General features: G+C 47.7%; 3 protein-coding genes across 12 annotated transcripts in view; 1 reads left to right on the forward strand and 2 right to left on the reverse strand.

Annotated features, from left to right (window-relative positions):
• Nucleotides 1-2,447, reverse strand: LOC128337704 (uncharacterized). The gene is made up of 7 exons (XM_053278983.1): nt 2,277-2,447; nt 1,997-2,113; nt 1,708-1,787; nt 1,462-1,567; nt 1,162-1,257; nt 87-194; nt 1-27 (listed from the first exon to the last, which is right to left on the reverse strand). The coding sequence occupies exons 1-7, from the start codon at nt 2,445-2,447 to the stop codon at nt 1-3; spliced, it is 705 nt and encodes a 234-aa protein (XP_053134958.1).
• LOC128337497 (uncharacterized) overlaps nt 676-20,040 on the forward strand; it is a 27,437-nt gene continuing 8,072 nt past the window's right edge. Inside the window, exons 1-8 of one of the 10 annotated variants that reach the window (XM_053278556.1) lie at nt 2,787-3,083; nt 7,255-7,384; nt 7,883-8,076; nt 8,343-9,355; nt 11,743-11,843; nt 13,267-13,476; nt 13,978-14,517; nt 19,284-19,433. In XM_053278556.1, the coding sequence (XP_053134531.1) occupies nt 19,391-19,433 (43 nt within the window). In that variant the 5' untranslated portion in view covers nt 2,787-3,083; nt 7,255-7,384; nt 7,883-8,076; ... (3 more) ...; nt 13,978-14,517; nt 19,284-19,390. The other 9 variants (XM_053278557.1, XM_053278558.1, XM_053278559.1 and 6 more) reach the window with 9 other exon arrangements.
• Nucleotides 7,397-18,587, reverse strand: LOC128337499 (M1-specific T cell receptor alpha chain-like). The gene is made up of 6 exons (XM_053278563.1): nt 18,548-18,587; nt 16,097-16,429; nt 13,095-13,409; nt 11,763-11,888; nt 10,227-10,353; nt 7,397-8,802 (listed from the first exon to the last, which is right to left on the reverse strand). Exons 1-6 carry the CDS (start codon nt 18,585-18,587, stop codon nt 8,799-8,801), a joined length of 945 nt encoding a protein of 314 aa, XP_053134538.1. The 3' UTR covers nt 7,397-8,798.

The following is a 20,040-nucleotide window of genomic DNA, read 5'->3' on the forward strand; positions in this document are numbered from 1 at the left end:
TCAGAGCTCTTCTGGGGACCCTGGATCCTGGAGGGGGGATCTGGGGGGTGCCAGAGCAGAGCCAGGCCAGCATGGGGGAGACTTACCTCAAAATGGAAGGGGGGTCCAATGGCCATGTTGAGGAGCAAGAATCCAACATTCTCCGCCATGGCTGCCTCCTCCTCATCCTCGCTGAACATCTCAGCGTCTATGGCCTGTTGGACGAAAAAGTCCCTTTGAATGAAAAGCTGGAGAGGACCTGGGTGAGTTCCACCAAGGATGCGAATGGACCCCCCAAACAAGAGCCCACCACCATGTCATCGGCTAAAAAGTGATGCTTCCCAAGGATGCCTGCACTCTGGGAAAATATCCAGTCTATGGCTGGTGGAAGTATGCTAACACCATGGAATAAAAAGAGAAGATAAAGAGAACGTGGAATAGGCCATCTCATTTACCACATCAAGGGGAACAAGGCACATTCAAGAAGTCAATACAGGTCACAAGGAAAAACATGGCCTTTTCCGGTTAAATGAGATGGCTTACTCAATGTTTTTCTTCCTCTTGTCTTTTTATTCCAAGGTGTTCAGAGGTATTGCATACTTCCCCCATCCATCGTCTCGATAATTTCCCAAAATCCATACATACTTTTAAAGCAGAACTTTTGGGGCTGTTATATAGCGGTGGCTACTTTTGGGGTCCATACAGTCCCCCCGCCCAATGCCACAGCCCTAGATGGAATCGTCCGGCCAGCAGCCCCCATGCCAGGCTGCTGAGAGCTGGGAGCCAAGACGGCGGAAGACCGAGGGGGTGGGGGGGCTTCTCTCCCATGTCTCTGCGGCAGCCTCAGGAAGGAAGCGTCCCCCAATGCCCAGAAGCGAGTCTCCTGGGGGGTCACCCACTGGGTCAGGTGAGCCAGGTGGGGGAAAAAGGGGGCCCCTCAGGGCGGGGAGCTGCCTGTGGGCTGCCCTCCCCTGGCCGCTCAGAGAGGGAGGCGGCCCCACAGGTGCCAGGAGGGGGCTGCATGTGTGGACGCTGCTGACCGGGAGGGAGCTGAGGCCTCTCCCACTGACATGCCCCACCCAAGCCCAGCAGGGTAGGGCAGGGTACCCCTCTGCTGACCCCCAGACTGGGCCAGAGGATGTCTCTCCTTCTCGAGAGGGCACCCCCCTCTCCCAAACTTACCTCAGCAATCCTGATGAGGTGGGCCAGGGTGGGCTTCTCAGTGAGCATTGCTTCCAGCATCCTCCTCATGGACCTCTGCGGGGGCAGAAATGGGCTCTGAAGGGGGGAGAGAGAGAGCCAGAGTGTGGCTGCTGCTGGCCTGAGGGGTTCCCGGCCCCTCCTCAGGGCCCCCCCAAAGCCCTGCCGGTCCTTTTCCCTCATGCGGGATCAAGGCGTCTGTCTGTCTCCATTGGGGAGGGGGTCTTATGCAGGCCCCCCTACCAAGAGAGCACAGGCCCAGCCAGAGGTGTCGATATTTACTTCTCGGTCTTCCTCCGGCTCTCCTCCAATCATATGGTTCATCCAGAAGATTGACTCTGAGATGAGCTTTTGTTCTGTTTTTGCTCCCAAGCAGGGCTTCATTCCACTGCCAAACGAAAAGGAGAAAGATTAGAAAAATAGCTGGGGTGGGGGGTGGGAGATAATGCCAGGAAGAAACTGGCACAGGCGGGGGAAGGTATCAGCACCCTAATCTGGGCCCCGATCCCTGTCCCGCCCTCCACGTACCTTAAGGAGGCAATGGCCTCTCTGCAGAGGGAGAAGAGGTGGTGGGGCACGGGGTCCTCCCAGATGTAGGCCATCTCCTCCTGGGAGGGAACAGAGAACAGGAGGGAGTCACCCCAGAGGCCTTGGGGGGGCTTCCCTTCTCCTGCCCCAGAAGCGCCCAGCCCCCTCTCCCGGCTGGGGTTCACCCTGTTCCAAGGGCGGCTGCCTCCTCCCCGCTCACCCCCAACCAGGCCTCCCCTCCCGCCAGCCGACCCCTTTGCCTCAGAGTTCCCTGCCCCAAATCACTCACCAGCACGGCCTGGGCGGCCAGCCCTTTCGAGAACGGAAGGCGCTGCTCCCCCCTCCGGATGGCTTCCTGGCAGGCCTGGATCAGGGCCATCAGGAAAGCGATCCTGCTCCTCCGCTCCTGAAAGGGGCAAGCGTGGGGCTGTTGGGTGGGGAAGGATTTCCCCTCCCTCCTCCGGAATGGACCAGGCAGGCCCCCTTGGATGAGAGGCGGCCATCCCACCATTTCCCGGTATTGGATCTGGGCTTCCCGGGGACCGTACTTGGTGAGGGTGGTTCCCTACCTTCCCTCCGCCTCCTTCCTTCAGCGTTCTGGCTTGATGTACCCTCTGCAGCCTGGCGTGAATGAGGTGGCAGGGGGTGGAAGCTGCCGAGTGGGGAAGAGAAGGAGAAGGCAGGACCGTGAGCGAGCTGTCCTTCCAGCCGGGCCACCCCCTCTCCTTCTGCCCCACCATCCCGCCCCAAAGGGGCTCCTCCTCACCTTCAGCATCCTGTACGGGGGGGGGGGGCTGACGGCCCGGGCTTGCTGCTCTCCCCAACTGGCGGCAGCGAGGGAGGCAGCACGGTGGGAGCAGGGGCCACCCGGTTCTTCCTCCCACAGATGCACCACCAACAGGGGCGGGCAGCTGGCTTGGAGGCTGCGGGCTCCCCTGGGGCATCCAGGGGGGCCACCCGACTGCTCCTCCTGGAAAAGAAGCCTCGGATCCTGCGCAACCTAGAAGAGAGCAGGAAGACAGTGAGGACGAGGCCCTTGGGCAGGAATGTTTATGGGGCGGGGGGGGGGGAGAGGGAGCAGATGGAGCACATTCCAACTACTATCGGACTGTGGATTTGAGGCACCAAAGCCCACAGTGATGTTTGAGGATAACCAAGGTTGTATCCAGATCTCCCAAATGGAGAAAAGGAGGTCTCGAACCCAGCACGTTCCCATCAAGTACCACTATGGTCGAGACTTGCAAGAGAAAGGGGTGGTCCAGTCGAAGCACTGCCCAGCAGAAGAGATGCTGGCAGATGGATTAACCAAGGCATTGCCCAGAGGAGGGGTCTCAGAAACGGGATTCAGTGCATTGACCTTTTGCACCAACCTTTGGGTATCCTCAAACGGTTCAACCTGTCTCTACTCTATGACCCTTCCCCCTTTTAAAGTTTTATTTAATCAGACAATACATCAACATGAATAGTAAAACTGATACATAATGACATCCATTAACCATCCTTCCAGAGATGTAAATCATTAGATGGAGGAGAATGACTGAAATTACCTTGATTTGTAAACACAATATAATCCGACCATATCATGAAAAAAGACCAATAATATGGGTCAATTTTTCAGATAGGGCAATATGCCACATAGACTGATACCAAGATGTCAAAGACATGGTTTTATGCTTCCAGTATTGTGCAATGGATAATCTAGCTGCAGTTAACATGGAAACTATAAGATCCTTAAACAACAGTGGCAAATTAGCTCCCGAAAATACATTTAATAGAGCCAACTCTGCTCTCATATCTAACCTCTGTTGTGTAATTGTACCCATTTCTAAAAATTCCTCTGTCCAAAAGAAGAAAATACTGGGACAAGACCACCATAAATGGAAGTATGTTCCCCTATTTCCACAGCCGTTCCAGCATAGCGGGGACAAACTCTTATTAATGTGAGATAATCTGGAAGGGGTCAAATACCACCTGTGAAAGAGCTTCACAAAATTCTCTCTAATTCGCGAAGAGGTAGAAAACACCAGCTTCCATTTCAGTATTCAATTCCATTGTGAGTTGCTAATAGTTTGTTGTAGGTCATTTTCCCAGGCCAACTTAAGGCCAATTAATGGATCAGCTGTTTGAATTATTAGAATCTCGGATAATCTAGAAATAAATCCCTTAGACACTTATGAAGCCTTTAATATTAATACCTCAAACATAGTCAAATTCCTCTTAGCCTGCTTAACTATATCAGGATGCAAAATAAAGGACTGAAACAGAAGAAAATTTAACCAAGAGTAATGCTTATTCATAAACTTCTCCAGAATAGTTTCGAAATCAATTGGCTTATCCAAATAATAAAAATCCTTTAATCTATTTGCAACACCTCCAAAAACACCAAGAAATCGAGAGGGTGAGTCTGAAGCTGGAAATTTAAGATGACTACAAATGGATAACAAGGGGGAATATGGAGGTAGGAATTTTATGCCATTTCCCCCAGATCTTAAAAGTGGTTCTTAAAAACGGATTGATAACAGATTTAGAACTCTTAATAAATTCAAATATCAACAGTCTTAATATTACCGAGATGTTCTTCAGGAACCTGATATGACTCCTCAGCTATTTCCTGTTGAGTCACAGAATCCCTTCCTTTCCTCTTAGAGAGCAGATGGACACCTCTCTCTCTTCCGACCTATTCCTTATGTAGACCTTTGGATGGTCTTTCCTCTCCAAAGGTGTACTTCACTAATCAACTGAGTTAGTATTTTATTCTACAAGAATCTCCCGTGTCTTCTGTAAATAGCTGCAAGAACTAAACTCTGCAAAACCACTCTGTTAACTGGAATGGATAGCTTCTTTAGTGCTCTGCTTATTAACTTTGGGATAAATAGTACAACCCTCAACATGCCATGCCTTGAGATCAGAGTATTAGGTGCTTTCTAAATGGAATGGAAGAATTAAATCAATACTTACATAGTCAGCAGGATCGCTGTTCCTCGACGATAAAAATTTCCAACACTAACACCAACACTAACACCTAACTAACTCAAAAAGAACAAAAAAAAACAAAACTCCCCAAACTAAAACAGACACAGCCCAACCCCCTCCCAATCCCTCCCTCTCCAACGAATACTTTGAAACCCAAGAAACCTAACTCAATCTAACTACAATCTAACTAAATCTAACGCTATCAGAAAAACAAAATCTAAAAACTCACAGAAACTAAAACCAATCCCAACCACCTCCCCCCTCCCTATCCCAAACAAATCCCCGCTTCAAATCGCTTCGATATCCTTCCTCTACACTCTACTCAATCTCTCTCTCTCTCTCTCACAATCGCGCCCAATCTCTCTCTAAATGACTTTCGCTGCCACAGCCTCTCTCTCAGACACCTGCTCTCTTTCACTCTCACATTCATTCAAGGGAGCCAGAGATAACGGCTGCCCCAGGACCCAGTAGCGACAGGTGATGTCACAAAGGGGGACGCATCACCAGCTAACTGCCAACTCAACGGCCGCTGGTCCAAGGGTCTCTCCTTTCCAGGCCACGTCCTTGTTCCCCCCGAGAGGCCTCCGCCTTCCCCACTCTTGCTAGAGGGGCACTGTCCCAAATCCCTTCTGGGAGACCCTTCCCACCTCCAGAGCACGTTCCAGATTACACACTACAACAGTGTGACTACATGTCAATTAAATGTGCTTCCGTACTGCCTGTGTTTCAACATCATAGTCTCTGTGCTGTCAGCAAGGTGCTGTTCGCATTTCTGATGGCTTCTTTTGGATTTTATCCTACAACGTTGCATGGGCGATGTCGCCAAAAATTAGCTGTATTTTCCTGTATTTTCTAGTCCCCAATTCTGGCTAGAAGCGTTGCTCCTTGGCCGTAATCCACCCCAAGGCTTCAATTACTACTACAACAATTATATAAATATATAAATATTTATAGGCCCGATTTTCACCATTAGGGTCATTAGGAAGGGGATTGAAAAGAAAACTGCTATTATTGTTATTCTTTATACAAGTCTATGGTGCGGCTCCCTTTGCAGTTCTCTGTCCAGTTCTGGTCACCGTGTCTTCCAGGGGACATTGTAGAACTGGAGAAGGTGCAGAAGAGGGCAACCCAGATGATCAGGGGCCTGGAGCACCTTCCTTAGGAGGCAAAGCTACAGCATCTGGGGCTTTTTAGTTCGGTAAAGAGGTGACAACAGGGAGACATGAGAGAGGTCTGCAAAATGATGGAAGGTGTGGAGAAGATGGATAGGAAGAAGTTCTTCTTCCTCTCTTGCAACACTAGAACCAGTCAACACTAGAACACTAGAACCATCCCATGAAACAAAAGGCCAGGAAATTTAGGACCACAGAAAGGAAGCACTTTCCCACACCAATCAATCAAATTTATTATTACAGTCCATGACCAAGAAAACAAGGAATAAAATCAATACAATACAATACAATACAAAATACACAATATCAAAAGAATAAATTAGATAAAGCTGAGTTACAAGAATGGCAAGGTCATACACAGCTAAGTTTATCTCGTCTCATTTTACATGCCGCTGCACAAAATCTTGCAATCCTCTCTGTCACCTCCGCGTGGCGATCCATTAAAAAAATAAGAAACATAATAATCATCAGAATAACCTGGTTTGTCTTTTAAAAGAGGTTCTATCCAGATAGGAAGAATAGTCCTATCAAAGAGAGTGTAAAAGGACGTGTGCTACCGACTCTACAACTCCAGCATCACAAGGGCATAACCGATTCCTTAAGGGAATTCCCTTAAACCTCCCTTCTAACACCGCAGAAGGTAACGCGTTAAAGCGTGCCTGTGAGAAAGCTCTTCTATGACCTAAAGCGGTCAGGCGTATCAAATATCCTAGTTTGAAAAACTGCCTAAGGTGTTCTTTGCAGTCATCAAACTCCTTTCTCTTTGTTTCTCCATATCGAGCACTCTTTGCTTCACTATCCTTTTAGCAGCATCAGGTGTTCAAGATGACAGATATTGCCATGAGAACCCACACTTACCCAAGATGACCTGTTCTTTCACCAGGATGACGGGAATTCATCTTCCAACACTAATGGCCCAAGGCCCCAAGGGGCGAGCGTGGGGTTTCAGCCAAAAGTTAATCAGATATAACCACGCCTGGGCTTCTACTCTAATCACTCCAGATTCAAGGCGTAAGGCGGCACTGGAAACACATTGAGGAAGATGGAACATAGCCTGAAGGAAGCCCACCTGAACAGCTTCCAATATAGAAAAGTGACCTGTAGGGAAGGTCTAAATCCCGTATAGTATTTGGGCTAATATTTTGGCCTGGAGCACCTTGAGGGCTGCTGGAATATGATATCCACCTTTAGTATAGAAATGTTTTTAACCACAGTTGCACTCCTTTGGGCACTTGCTGCAACATACTCTTAAGGCAGTTTCCACAACCCTCCAGAGTGAAAAACACTGGTTGTGTGGCTCCCCGGGGCATCTGGTGGGCCACTGTGTGAAAAGGGCGCTGGATGGGATGGGATTTAGGTCTGGTCCAGCCAGGTGGTTCTTCTGTTCTTAACAAAAAGGAAGGTCTCCCAGTGTTGACATAGAAAAGCCAAAGAAATGGTTGCCTGCCCACAAAAGCCTCAGAAAAGGACTTCCAAGGGAGAGGTCAGTGGCCGAAGCAGACGCAGCGACCAGTTAATCCAGCTCTAATCAGGTGAGCCCAGGTGAGCCAATGAGGGCGATTTTGGTGGCAGAGATATGGAATGAAGTGGGAAGAAGGCTGTGTGAGAACGGAAGGCAGAGAGGAGAAGGCCCCACCCACCTCCTTCTTGGAATCTCCCGCCCCTTCCCGGGACAGGAAGCATCCCAGATGGAGGCCTTCAGCCACATCGAGCGAAGGGAGCATTAATAGTAAATTAAGCATCATGAAGCCCCTGGGAACTTTCTGCTCCACCCTCGGTGGACCTTCTGGCTGCTTTAGTTGCTCTTTCTCCTTCCCCCTCTCCTCCTCTTTCTACAGAAACCGCACCCCCCCCCCTTTTGGGCTACCCTGTATTGTCACCCTCCTGTTGGTCACAGCCAAGGTCTTCATCTTCAGAAAGCATCTGGCCAAAGGCCATGTGTTTGCTGTAAGGTGAATGGTGTTATATCCCAGCCCTTGCTCTAGAGTAACGTAGTCTGCCTTCTTCACCCCCCCCCTTTTTCTCCCCAGAGGAAATGCAGAGAAGCCAGCTACTCCAATTCCCATGGGGCAGATCCCACAGCTAACAGCATCCGCTCCACACACACACACACTACTCAGGTTTCAAAAAGATGCGCAGGACGCCCAAAGGGCTTGGAAGAAATGAGTCCAAATTCCTTGGGAAACTAGTACCTGGAATAATAGGACGTGGCTGGTGTTGTAAGGTGAGCCCAAGAGAGAGGTAGGATGAAGCAGGTCCAGCAAGTGGTCTTGGGGGAAAGAAGTGGCAGTGAGAGGGGAGGAGGCTACAGGTGATAGGGGACTGTGGTAGAGCACGCTTATGGATAAACCTTTGGACGATGCTCCATTAAGAGGCTAGTCAATGGCCAGTTGCCTGATCACCTGTGGTGAAATGGGGTCCAGGTGAGCAAACACTGCATCTTTTGGAAAGTGGAAGAAACTTTTTCTTCCCTTCCCTCTTCTCTTCCAGACTGATTATGCAGAAGCCCGTCACAGGAACGAAGATGTGGGTCAAAGGGATGGATGCAGCCAGTTGGCAAAAGTTCTTATTGCTTTTAACAGAAGAAAGGACACAAAGAAGAAAAGCAAAGTCCAGAGTTTATCATCTTTGAACATGCTAAATGTTGAAGCTTGCATTAAGCACGACTTTTTCTGTACTAATGGCATCCATGGCCTTATTTTCTAACTTACTTTAATGACCAAGCTGAATCTACTATGGTTTGTGTGTGTGTGTGTGTGTGTGTGTGTGTGTGTGTGGTGGTGGTGGTGAACTGGCCTTCTTCTGTCTGATCCACTCTGCTTTCAATCCCAAGAATCATCTACCGTTTGACTGTCTCCTGGCTTTTCAGAGGTCCTCCCAATCTATCGATGTTTCCCTTGCAATGCATGACTCCTCTTGTTCCTGTCCTGATTCTTTGATGCAAACTCAGCTGCAAATAAACAAAAGGAGAGAAACCCATGGTTATTGGACCACTTACATTTCCTGCCTGTTCTGTGTTAGAGGGTTTGTGTGTGTGATAGTGGACATACTTCAGAATAAGTTACCCCTGCTAACTTAGCAAAGAGGCACCTTTTAATGTGGTGATTCTCTTTATTGAGCAGGGGGAGAGTCACTGGCCCTCTCCACCCCCAGCACAGGACCTCCAGTGACTGCTGCTGGTGTCTATCTTGTTTTTCTTTTTAGATTGTGAGCCCTTTGGGGACAGGGATCCATCTTATGTATTTATTATTTCTCTGTGTAAACCACCCTGAGCCATTTTTGGAAGGGCGGTATAGAATTCGAATGAATGAAATGAATGAATGAATGAATGAATGAATAGAAGTCAAGTCAACTGCATGGCTCTAAGATATCTACCATGGAGACTCTTGCCTCTGCTTTCTTGATTCTGGTGACTAAATTGGTTGTCATATTCATATCCACCCTGGAGCTTAGAGTGGCAGACATGGCATTTCCCCACTGTATTCTCACAACAGCCCTTTGAGGTAGGTGAGATTCAAGGCCTCTTCATGGCTGAGGGGGGTTTGAAATGCAGGTACCAGCAGTGCACCAGAGGTGGCTTCCTTCTACTAAATGCCTTCCCTCAAGTCAACAGAAACATATGTGTCAATCTTTGAACAATGTCACCTCTGCTCAGAAGTTAGTTAATGACTTGATTAAAATATTTTATTTATTTAGCATATTTCTTACTTATATTTATTTTGATTGATTGAAATGGTGGCCTCAAAGAATTGAGCAGAAGATTTTTTTAAAGAAACAACAACAACAAATATTTATATACCACTTTTCAACAAAAGTTTTCAAAGAGGTTTACATCGAGAAATAACAAATAAATAAATAAAATGGCTCCCTGTCCCCAAAGGGCTCACAATCTGAAAAGAAACATATGATAAGACACCAGCAACAGTCACTGGAGGTCCTGTGCTAGGGATGGAAAATACAATGGCCATCTTAGACGAGGCATTCTACTCCCACACAGAAAGGCATGCCTCTTCTAAGACAGCTCTTCCTGCAAATCTCTTCTAAAAACTAAGCAAGAGTTCTTGATTGTATGGATATTGAAACGGATGCAGGTTTGATCAACTGAATAGTAACACTCACACAATTAACTGACTAAGATTTCTGGAATCTGACCACAGACCACAGATCTATTTTACTTTTAAATCTGCAATCATTCTTAGTTTTAGCCTTTTGATGTTATGTACTAATATGAATTTTAACTTGCCTTTTAAATTGCAATCATCCTTAATTTCAGATTTGTCAAGTTATGTTGTACAAGTTATTTGTCCATTTTTAGCCTGTATCAATTTTATGCTGGTCTCTGACCGTAATAAAGGCTTGATTGATGGATCTTACTTGGGATGGAAGTACAGCCGGATCCAAAGGCAACTCACAAGAAGAAGCAGCAGCAACATCCACATGGCCCTGGCAGTTGGAGGCACTTTATTGCTCAGGAAGTTGTGATTGGCTCCTGCAGGTGAAGCTTAAAAAGGGAGAGAGAAAGGGAGAGGGAGAACAAACACAGATTTGTGTATTCTTATGTTTCTTTTTAGAATGTGAGCCCTTTGGGGACAGGGAGCCATCTTATTTATTTGTTTGTTATTTCTCTTTGTAAACCTCCCTGAGCCATTTTTGGAAGGGCAGTATAGAAATCGAATTAATAATAATAATAATAATAATAATAATAATAATACGATATCTATAACAACAGCAACAACATTGACCATAAAATTCAGCCATCCCAGGTCCTTGGGAAGGACTCAATGTCTGGATAAAACAAACCAGTCAATAACACTTGTCTGACTGTGTAAATAAATAAATAAATAAATAATAATATTTGTGAACTGCTGCTATCTCAAGCTGGTGTCCATCACCTGAAAGGATAGCAGTTTGCTTTAAAAACCCAAAAAGCAAACAAATAAGAAAGCAATGCAAGTCGGAGATCCCAGAGTGCTGACGCCTGCATCCAATGCACACCCAATGCCAAGGGGCCCCTTCCAAATCTCCCTCTTTTGGGTAGGGGGAACTGGCAGAAGCAAAGCTCTCTTTGTGGTGCCCCCAACACAGAAAAGCCAGAAAACACAGAAGTGTAAAGCAGAGCTAGCATTGGTATAGTACGGCTGTTACTCAATCCATGCTTTTGACCCGTAGGGGTTGTCAGGTCTCTCAGCTTTCCTGCTTCTGTTTATCTGCTTTTTTGGTGTTCTATGGTTCTTAGTGTTTAACTGATTTCAAGGTTTTAAATGTAATATTAATGGAGTTTTGTTGTATCTTAACTTTGGTATAAAATTTACATTTATTGAATGTAAATTACAATGAAAAATAAGTGGATAAGCAAACAGGAACAGAGGAAGCTGCCTTCTGCTGAGTCAGATCATTGGTCCACCTGGCTGAGTATTGCCAACACTGACTGGCAGCAGCTCCTCAAAATTCAGGCCAGAATCTTTCCCAGCCCTACTTGGAGATGCTGCCAGGAACTGAATGTGAGACCTTCTGCATGCAAAGCAAATACTCTACCACTGAGCTCCAGCCCCATCCCCCCCGCCAAAGAAAAACACACACAGGAACATAGGGAACTGACTTATACTGAGTCAGACCAGTTGTCAGAGATGTCCGGGAGGGAACCTGGAACCTTCTGCATGCTGATGCTCTTCCCAGAACAGCCCCATCCCCTAAGGGGAATATCTTCCAGTGCTCACACATGTTGTCTCCCATTCAAATGCAAACTAGGGCATACCCTGCTTAGCAAAGGGGACAATTCATGCTCGCTCCCACAAGACCAGCTCTCCTCCTTTAGTGAGACTTGCTGGGGAGTCTTTCCTTCTATATAAAGCAATATTCAGATGTGAACTATTCTTCTCTCCCCTCTTAGGGTGTGCTTGTTGGTATTACCTGGCCCGGAAGGACAGAGCTGAGACCACAGACAGCTCAGGAGAAGCAGCAGGGAGGCCGAGACGCCCAGGACAGCCACAGGTACTGCGTAGTTCAGGCAATTCTCCTTCAGGTCTGCAGAGGAAGCTTTAAGAGGAGGAGGAAGAGAAGAAACAGGGGTGCTCATGTCGGCCCTTGACAAATTTACTTTGGATCTGGATCCAGCCCAAAGGTTTAGGAGTCAGTCAGTGAATTCCTGACAAAATTACCAGCTTAGTGATGGTCATTGTGAAGTGGGAGGTTAAACAGTTTCTCTTTGTCCCCTTTCCAAGTAACAGAGAACAGAAACAGGACTGCCAGGGGCAAATGAAGACCTTATTAAATAACTTCTCTTCTGAATATCCTAGTCTAGGCTTCAAGGTCAAATTCCTAGGCGCCATGGTTCCCTGGCACCTGGGATTTCTCAAGCCCTGGCTTACATCATGACCTAACCTTGAGCAGCAACTTGGGGTCCAATCCTGGGAATGAGGCCCAGCCAACTTGAACATTGGACCCAGTCCTGAGCCCCCAACTGGGTCCAGAGCCTGAAGATCCTCCATAACAGGAGCCCCCAAGGCAGCCCCCACATCCTTGACCAGATCTACGCTGGGAACCTGGCACTTCTCCGGACCTGCAGCCAGACTGGTCTCCGCTCTCCAGGCAGGGAGGAGGGAGGGATGGAGCCCAGAGGCAGGGGAGGCCTCAGCCCATCTCTGGCACTGCTTGCAATCAGTGGCAAACTGGATGCTCTCTGAGATCCTGCAACTCTGAGCTGCCTTGCTTGCTGACATCCCCAAAGACAACCCTGTGTTACCTCCCCAACCCCGCCCCCACCACACACAGATTCTGGCCCCATGAGTTTTTCTCAGAAATGGCTGCTGTGTGTTGAAGAAGAACCCAACCACCCCACCTGACTTCCTGTTTCACGGTTAAACTGTAGGGGAGGGCAGGCCGCTCAGCAGGATGGTCGTGCCCCATTTCCCAGCAGAGGGGACTGCTGCTGGAAGGGGCCATTTTGAGTAGGTCTGCCGTGCTGGGTCCTCCCACAGAAACAGAGCCTTCAAAAGTGGACTGAAACGTCCTACCCGTCAGGGGAAAGAGCAAACCAGCAAAGAGTTTTCATGCATGGGCTTGCTTAAGCTGCCTTGGAACCCCTCTTGTGAGTATCTGAGCATTGCAACCTGGGGAAGTGAGGCATTTGTAATGCCAATGAGCATTCTGGCCACAGCAGGCTTTGCAGTCACCTGGCAAATCTGGCTGAAGCAAGAGCTGGGAGAAGCCTTATGATCAAGGGTCCCACACAAGCTCACTCACCTGTAGGGAAACTGACGTTCTTTTTCACTGTGGTGTTGGAAGAGTTGAACCTGACTTCACATGTGTAGCTTTTCTCACTCATCTGTGCGTCCATGGGAAGAGAAGGGAGACTGATGAAGGTTAAGGAGCCGCTGCTGGTTTTCGCCAAAAACGTCTGTTCCTCTTCCCAAAGATCTCCAGAGATGCTCCAGGACACCTGGACCAAGTTGGATGCTCCATGGACCACGCAAGCAAGACGGTCACTCTGCACAGACTTGGATGTTGGATGAGCAGATGGGAGCAAAAGCATCACCCGGGTGCTCGGGGTGTAACTGTCTGATGGGGAGAAGTAAAGCAAAGAATTCAGCCACGAGCCACATGATTCATGTGAAGAGATGATCAGGTCCTTATTTCAGAACCTCAGTCTCGTGTTTGGCAAGTTGTGTTCTGGGGACCCCGAGGGCTGCAAGAAGTGTGGAAGGGGCCAGTGATGTGGTGAGGGGCTAGGCTGGGGTGTTCTCACTTGGTGTTGCGCACACAAGAAAGCTGGAGGATTGTGCACAAGAGAGGTCTTCTTCCCACCTTCTTGGGGGCCAGGCCAGGCCAACCACATCAGCAGGAAGGACCGCCGGCCACTTTCACACCTAACACAGGAGGCGAGAAGCAGAGGTTCTCTTAGCCCTGGACTTCTGGGCTGAAATCCAGGGCCTCCACACCCCCTGGGGCCCCCCAAATCCTCTTTAGCTGGTCCCAGGTGGTTTGGTCACTGCTAGACGGCTAAGCATGGCCTCTTTGGGGAAAAGAAATATGTGGGATAGGAATATGTTAAGTTGCGTGTTGAAATATTTCTGCTAATGCATATTTGCATCAATGTACCTGTTCTAATTATTTATTTCATTTTTAGACCGCCCCATCCAATGGCTCTGGGTGGTACACAAGTAAAAACCAAAAACAAACACAATTTAAAACAAACCGCTTAAAACAACAGAAAAACAAATTTAACACAATTCAGAGGCATTTAAAACCAATTTAAAAACATTGACGAACAACTTAGAAACCTTGGAAGGCCAGGCCAAACAAGTACGTTTTTAGGGCTCTCTTGAAGGCGAACAATGAGCCCAAAGTACGGATATCTGCCGGGAGTGCAGCAGCATTCCACAGGCCAGGAGCAGCTGCAGAGAAGGCCCGGCTCCGAGTCGCCACCGGACGAACCGGTGGTAACTCTCCAGGGTGCTTTCCAAGTTGCGAGCCTTACACCACAAAAAGCGGTCAGAAATATGAATGGCACCTTCCCTACAATGCAGGGGCTGCAATGTCAAAACACAGGCAAATCGGAAGCACACTTAAGGGACCCGTTGTGACACTGTGATAGCATGCCATCTGGAGAGCGCCCAGATGACCTCAACATGTGATGGGGATCATACAGAAGAAGGCACGCTCTAAGGTAACCTTAAGGTCTCGCTAAGAGGTTGGATATCCTTACATTCTTGTGAGCTCAGTTGCTGTTTGTGCCCTCAAGAACCCATGTGTTAAAAATACTGTGAGGTCATTCACACAATCGAAAACTGTGTTCTACCTGGATTATGTGGAAGCAAGGTTAGAGGAAAAGCTGGGTAGCAGTGATTGGGGCTATTCTTACGATCACAAAAATCCTAGCCCGATTTTTGTGATCGTAAGAACCACCGGGCTCTCAGCTGAGCCCGGTGGTTCTGGAGCAGCTAACCTGCTCCTGTAGCCCACCCCTTAGCCCAGGTTTGCGGAGCGAGCGCTCTGCAAACCCAGGCTATCTGCTCGTGAGTAGCCATGGCACCGTGGCTACTCGCGAGTAGACCCCCAACCGGGAGGGTTAAAAGCAGCCTTCCGGCTCGGGGGTCTCCCCAATATGCCCTGCGCACTCACGCAGGGCATACTGGGGCTTCTGGGGGCCACGCGGCCCCCGAGCTCCCCAGTCCCCGCCGGCTCCGTCTTGGAGCCGGCCATCGTGTGGGTGGCCGATCTGGCTGCCCAGGGCTCCCTCTCCGCTCAGTGCCCTAAACCGGGTCTCACGGATGGTGAGACCCAGTCCATTGTGTGTGGAAGCAAGGTAGGAGAAAAAGCCACCCAGGTTTTCCTCTAACCTTGCATCCACACAATCACTTCTACCCAGGCTTTCCTCTAACCTTGTGTCCACACAATCACTTCTACCCAGGTTTTCCTCTAACCTTGCTTCCACACAAACAAAAATTGGGAGTACACACAGTTTCCAAACCCAGGTAGAACACAGTTTTCGATTGTGTGAATGACCTCTATGTGTGTGTCATGGTGTGTGTGTGTGTGTGTAGAGCAGTGGTTCCCAACCTGGGCTCTTCCAGACGTTGCTGGACTACAACTCCCATCACCCCTAGCGATGATAAATTATAGCTGGGCATGATGGGCATTGTAGTTCAGCAACATCTAGAGGAACGCAGGTTACGAACCCCCTGCGTAGGGGAATGATGCTTAACTTGCGGGGGTGGGGTGGCGGCTCCAAGGACCTTTAGGGCCGGGCTCCAAAATTACCGAGGTGCACCTCTGGCTAGAAGCCAGCAGGAGCAATGCCTGTCCAATCAGCCAGGGCAGGGATTGGCTCATGAGAACCAGCCCTGATTGGACGATGACTATGAATATTTATATACTGCTATTCAGCCAAAGTTCCCAAAGAGGTTTACATAGACAGACAGACATAAGATGGTCCCCTGTCCCCAAAGGACTCACAATCTATCAAGAAACATAAGGCAGATACCAGCAACAGCCACTGGAGGGATGTTGTGCTGGGGCTGGATAGAGCCAGTTGCTCTCCCTCTGCTAATGATAAGAGAATCACCACTTTTAAAAGGTGCCTCAGTTAGCAGGGCCAAGAAGACTGCACATGATCCTGGACCTTTCCCTTTTCAGGAAGGACAGTCAGCCACCTACACCCATAACACAGGAAGCTAGAAGCAAAGGCCAAATTGTGGCCTTTTGATGTAGTATCGCTGCGGCAAAGCTCAGCCCGGCTTCCTTACCTCCAACAATCAGTGAAGTGGTCCCACTGCTGAAAAACAAATTCCGGATTCCCTGAGCACAGAAATATAGGCCAGAATCAGCAGGCTGAGAATTGGAGATTTCCAATGTCAGCTTGTGTCCTTCCACTTTGCAAGCAAATTTGCCGTCAGTATCACCATCCTTGCAACTGTCCATTAAAAGGGAAATCTCATCCTTTCTTCTTCTGTACCAGCTGAATGATGATCCTTCAGCTTTGATGTTGAATTCAGAAGTGCATGAGATCCTTGCTCTGCTCCCAACTTCCACAAACTCAAACCTCGGCATCTGATGTAGTGATGGTTGGGCATGTAACACTGTTGAGCAACACAAACACAGAAAGGAAGGTGGAAATTGTAATAGGGAGGATCATGACCCTCTCTGACCTCCAATCAGAAAGAGAATTGCTAATTAGGCAACAGACCGAAGACCACCTGCAAAGTCCCATCTTTTGCCAGGATGCCCAAGACGAGTGCTGGGCTCTCCGTTTTCAAACAATGGCCGGATGGTGAGACATGTTGTAGCAGATTCATGCACTGAGCAGCGGGTTGGTCTAGAAGACCTCTAGGGCCCCTCCTAAGAAAGACTGGGGACTTTGAGGGGTGCTGTCCATTGGAGAAGACAGTCCTTGTGTAGGTGGACATCGCTAGCTCAGGTGACTTGTTCTGACACCTCATATAAATACAGGTGAAACTCAAAAAATTAGAATATCGTGCAAAAGTTCATTAATTTCAGTAATGCAAATTAAAAGGTGAAACTGATATATGAGATAGACGCATTACATGCAAAGCGAGATAAGTCAAGCCTTAATTTGTTATAATTGTGATGATCATGGTGTACAGCTCATGAGAACCCCAAATCCACAATCCCAGAAAATTAGAATATTACATGAAACCAAGAAAACAAGGATTGTAAATAGAACAATATCAGACCTCTGAAAAGTATAAGCATGCATATGTATTCAGTACTTGGTTTGGGCCCCTTTTGCAGCAATTACTGCCTGAATGTGGCGTGGCATGGATGCTATCAGCCTGTGGCACTGCTGAGGTGTTATGGAAGACCAGGATGCTTCAATAGCGGCCTTCAGCTCTTCTGCATTGTTTGGTCTCATGTCTCATCCTTCTCTTGGCAATGCCCCATAGATTCTCTATGGGGTTCAGGTCAGGTGAGTTTGCTGGCCAATCAAGCACAGTAATCCCATGGTCATTGAACCAGGTTTTGGTACTTTTGGCAGTGTGGGCAGGTGCCAAGTCCTGCTGGAAAATGAAGTCAGCATCCCCATACAGCTCGTCTGCGGAAGGAAGCATGAAGTGCTCCAAAATCTCCTGATAGACGGCTGCGTTGACCCTGGACTTAATGAAGCACAGTGGAGCAACACCAGCAGATGACATGGCTCCCCAAATCAACACAGACTGTGGAAACTTCACACTGGACTTCAAGCATCTTGCATTGTGTGCCTCTCCATTCTTCCTCCAGACTCTGGGTCCTTGGTTTCCAAATGAGATGCAAAAGTTGCTCTCATCAGAAAAGAGGACTTTGGACCACTGAGCAACAGACCAGTTCTTTTTTTCTTGAGCCCAGGTAAGACGCTTCTGACGTTGTTTGTTGTTCAGGAGCGGCTTGACAAGAGGAATACAACATTTGAAGCCCATGTCCAGGATCCGTCTGTGTGTGGTGGCTCTTGATGCACTAACTCCAGCCTCAGTCCACTCCTTGTGAAAGTCCCCAACACTTTTGAATGGCCTTTTCCTGACAATCCTCTCCAGGCTGCGGTCATCCCTGATGCTTGTGCACCTTTTTCTTCCACACTTTTCCCTTCCACATAACTTTCTATTCATGTGCTTTGATACAGCACTTTGGGAACATCCAACTTCTTTTGCAATTACCTTTTGAGGCTTTCCCTCCTTATGGAGGGTGTCAATGATGGTTTTCTGCACAACTGTCAAGTTGTCTTTCCCACAACTGTCTTTCCCATGATTGTGATTCCTAATGAACCAGACTGAGAGACCATTTAAAGGCTCAGGAACCCTTTGCAGGTGTTATGGATTGATTAGCTGATTGGAGTGGGACACCTGGAGCCTAGACTGTTGAACCTTTTCACAATATTCTAATTTTCTGGGATTGTGGATTTGGGGTTCTCATGAGCTGTACGCCATGATCATCACAATTATAACAAATTAAGGCTTGACTTATCTCGCTTTGCATGTAATGCGTCTATCTCATATATCAGCTTCACCTTTTAATTTGCATTACTGAAATTAATGAACTTTTGCACAATATTCTAATTTTTCGAGTTCTTCTTCAGAGTATGCAACTTGGCTTATCTAAACCGTAGCTTGATTTCCCTAAGTTGTCCGGTTGCAGAAGAATTCAGTTATCCTAGTTTCCTCAGATGCAAAGGGTTCAGAGGCAGGTTAAAGGGAAAGAAATCTTACCTGTGGAGGACAAGAGGAGATACTTGGCCAGCAACAACATTTCTGAAAGCAGCAGCAGCAGCAACTCACAGAAGCTGTACTCTGCTCCCTGCACGGTCAACCTGCAGCTTCAAAGGAGGAGAGGGTTTGGTCTCTGATGCCCATTTCTTGTCAAGGAACACCTCCCTGTGGTTGGTGGTGCAGAGGTGTGCTGAGTGTGTGTGTGTCAGCAAGGCCAGTGAGGCTTCAGTCCCAGGCAGACACAGAGCAGGAATCAGCTCCCAGCATTTCACAGAACTCCTGGCACTGTTTTGATCTCTGAGACCAGCCATGGCAAGAGAACAGGTGACTCTGCTTCAGCTGGATTAGTTGAGATTTCCAAGTCTTGGGCTCTCTGCTCTTTTTCTTCATCATCCCCTCCTGTGTTTGCAAGTATTTTGTGGCGCTGAAGGGTTTTGGATTTCTAAATCTTGCTTATCAGTTCCTTTTCTTTGTTATCAACTCTTTTCCTTTGGATACACTTCTGTATTTTCAGTTTTTGTGTGCCACTGAAGGACAGTTCTGTTTCGGAGTGGCAAATTGTCAGCTATTTATTGATATATTTTCACTAAGGATTGAGAAGGATTCAGTTTTCTGTCTTGACCTGTGTGTGTTTTGAAGGGAAAGCTACCTACCAGGTAGGCTTCTAATGGCCCTTCTAGTTTTGTGCAAGACAGAGGTGGCTTGCATCATTCAGCTATCATTCTTGTACCTACAGAAACTGCCAGGCAAAAGAGGGACCTCACAGCACTCCGGAGCAAGAAGAGATCTGTTAGCCAGCAGCTCTGCTTCAGAGCTCAGAAGCTGAAGGGACTACAGGACAAGATGCATTTCCACTTCCTGGTGAGCCTTCTACTTTTTCTGCATGGTGAGTATTCTACAGTGCAGTCTTAACTACGTTTCCTCAGAAGTAAGGGCCTCGGAAATCCCTGGGACTTACTTCCAAGTAAACACACACTATGCAGCACAATCCTAGGCATGTTTACTCAGAAGTAAATCCCACTGTGTTCAGCAGAGTTTAGTCAATAGTAAGTGCAGATTTAGAAAGCTAATCTGTTTAATAATCCCTTTTCAGATACTTGCTTATCATCAGCAACAGTTGTGAGAAATACCAACATGTGCTCCATTAAATGGATGAGTGAACGTTCTTTTCATGGTCCCCTGCTAACTGAGCCATGAGGCACCTTTTAAAGGGTGTGATTCTCTTTACTGAGCAGGGAAGGAGCAACTGGCCCTATCTGTCTCCAGCAAAACATTCCTTCAGTGACTGTTGCTGGGGTCTATCTTATGTTTCTTTTTTAGATTGTGAGCCCTTTGGGGACAGGGAGCCATTGAATGACTGACTGATTGATTGAGTTCTATGTAAACCCTTTGGAAACTTTTGCTGAATAGCAGTATATAAATATTTGCATTAATTCATTGCTTAATGAGAGAGGCTTCTGCCGTGGGTGAAGCTGGAGGTTGTCATGAATGAA

Source organism: Hemicordylus capensis, chromosome 14 (assembly GCF_027244095.1).
Source record: "Hemicordylus capensis ecotype Gifberg chromosome 14, rHemCap1.1.pri, whole genome shotgun sequence".
Taxonomy (NCBI): domain Eukaryota; kingdom Metazoa; phylum Chordata; class Lepidosauria; order Squamata; family Cordylidae; genus Hemicordylus; species Hemicordylus capensis.

Bases quoted from the DNA above. Each gene is read 5' to 3' on its own strand.
- LOC128337704 (XM_053278983.1), bottom strand. From the start codon at position 2,447: ATGGTGGGGCAGAAGGAGAGGGGGTGGCCCGGCTGGAAGGACAGCTCG. The intron at 2,114-2,276 runs GTAGGGAACCAC...TGCCCCTTTCAG, and splicing joins AGGAAGGAGGCGGAGGGAAG to GAGCGGAGGAGCAGGATCGC. The intron at 1,258-1,461 runs GTAAATATCGAC...TCCCCCCTTCAG, and splicing joins AGCCGGAGGAAGACCGAGAA to AGCCCATTTCTGCCCCCGCA.
- LOC128337499 (XM_053278563.1), bottom strand. From the start codon at position 18,587: ATGTTGTTGCTGGCCAAGTATCTCCTCTTGTCCTCCACAG. The intron at 16,430-18,547 runs GTAAGATTTCTT...GTTGCTCAACAG, and splicing joins TCTCCTCTTGTCCTCCACAG to TGTTACATGCCCAACCATCA. The intron at 10,354-11,762 runs GTAATACCAACA...TCCCTTTTTAAG, and splicing joins GCTCTGTCCTTCCGGGCCAG to CTTCACCTGCAGGAGCCAAT.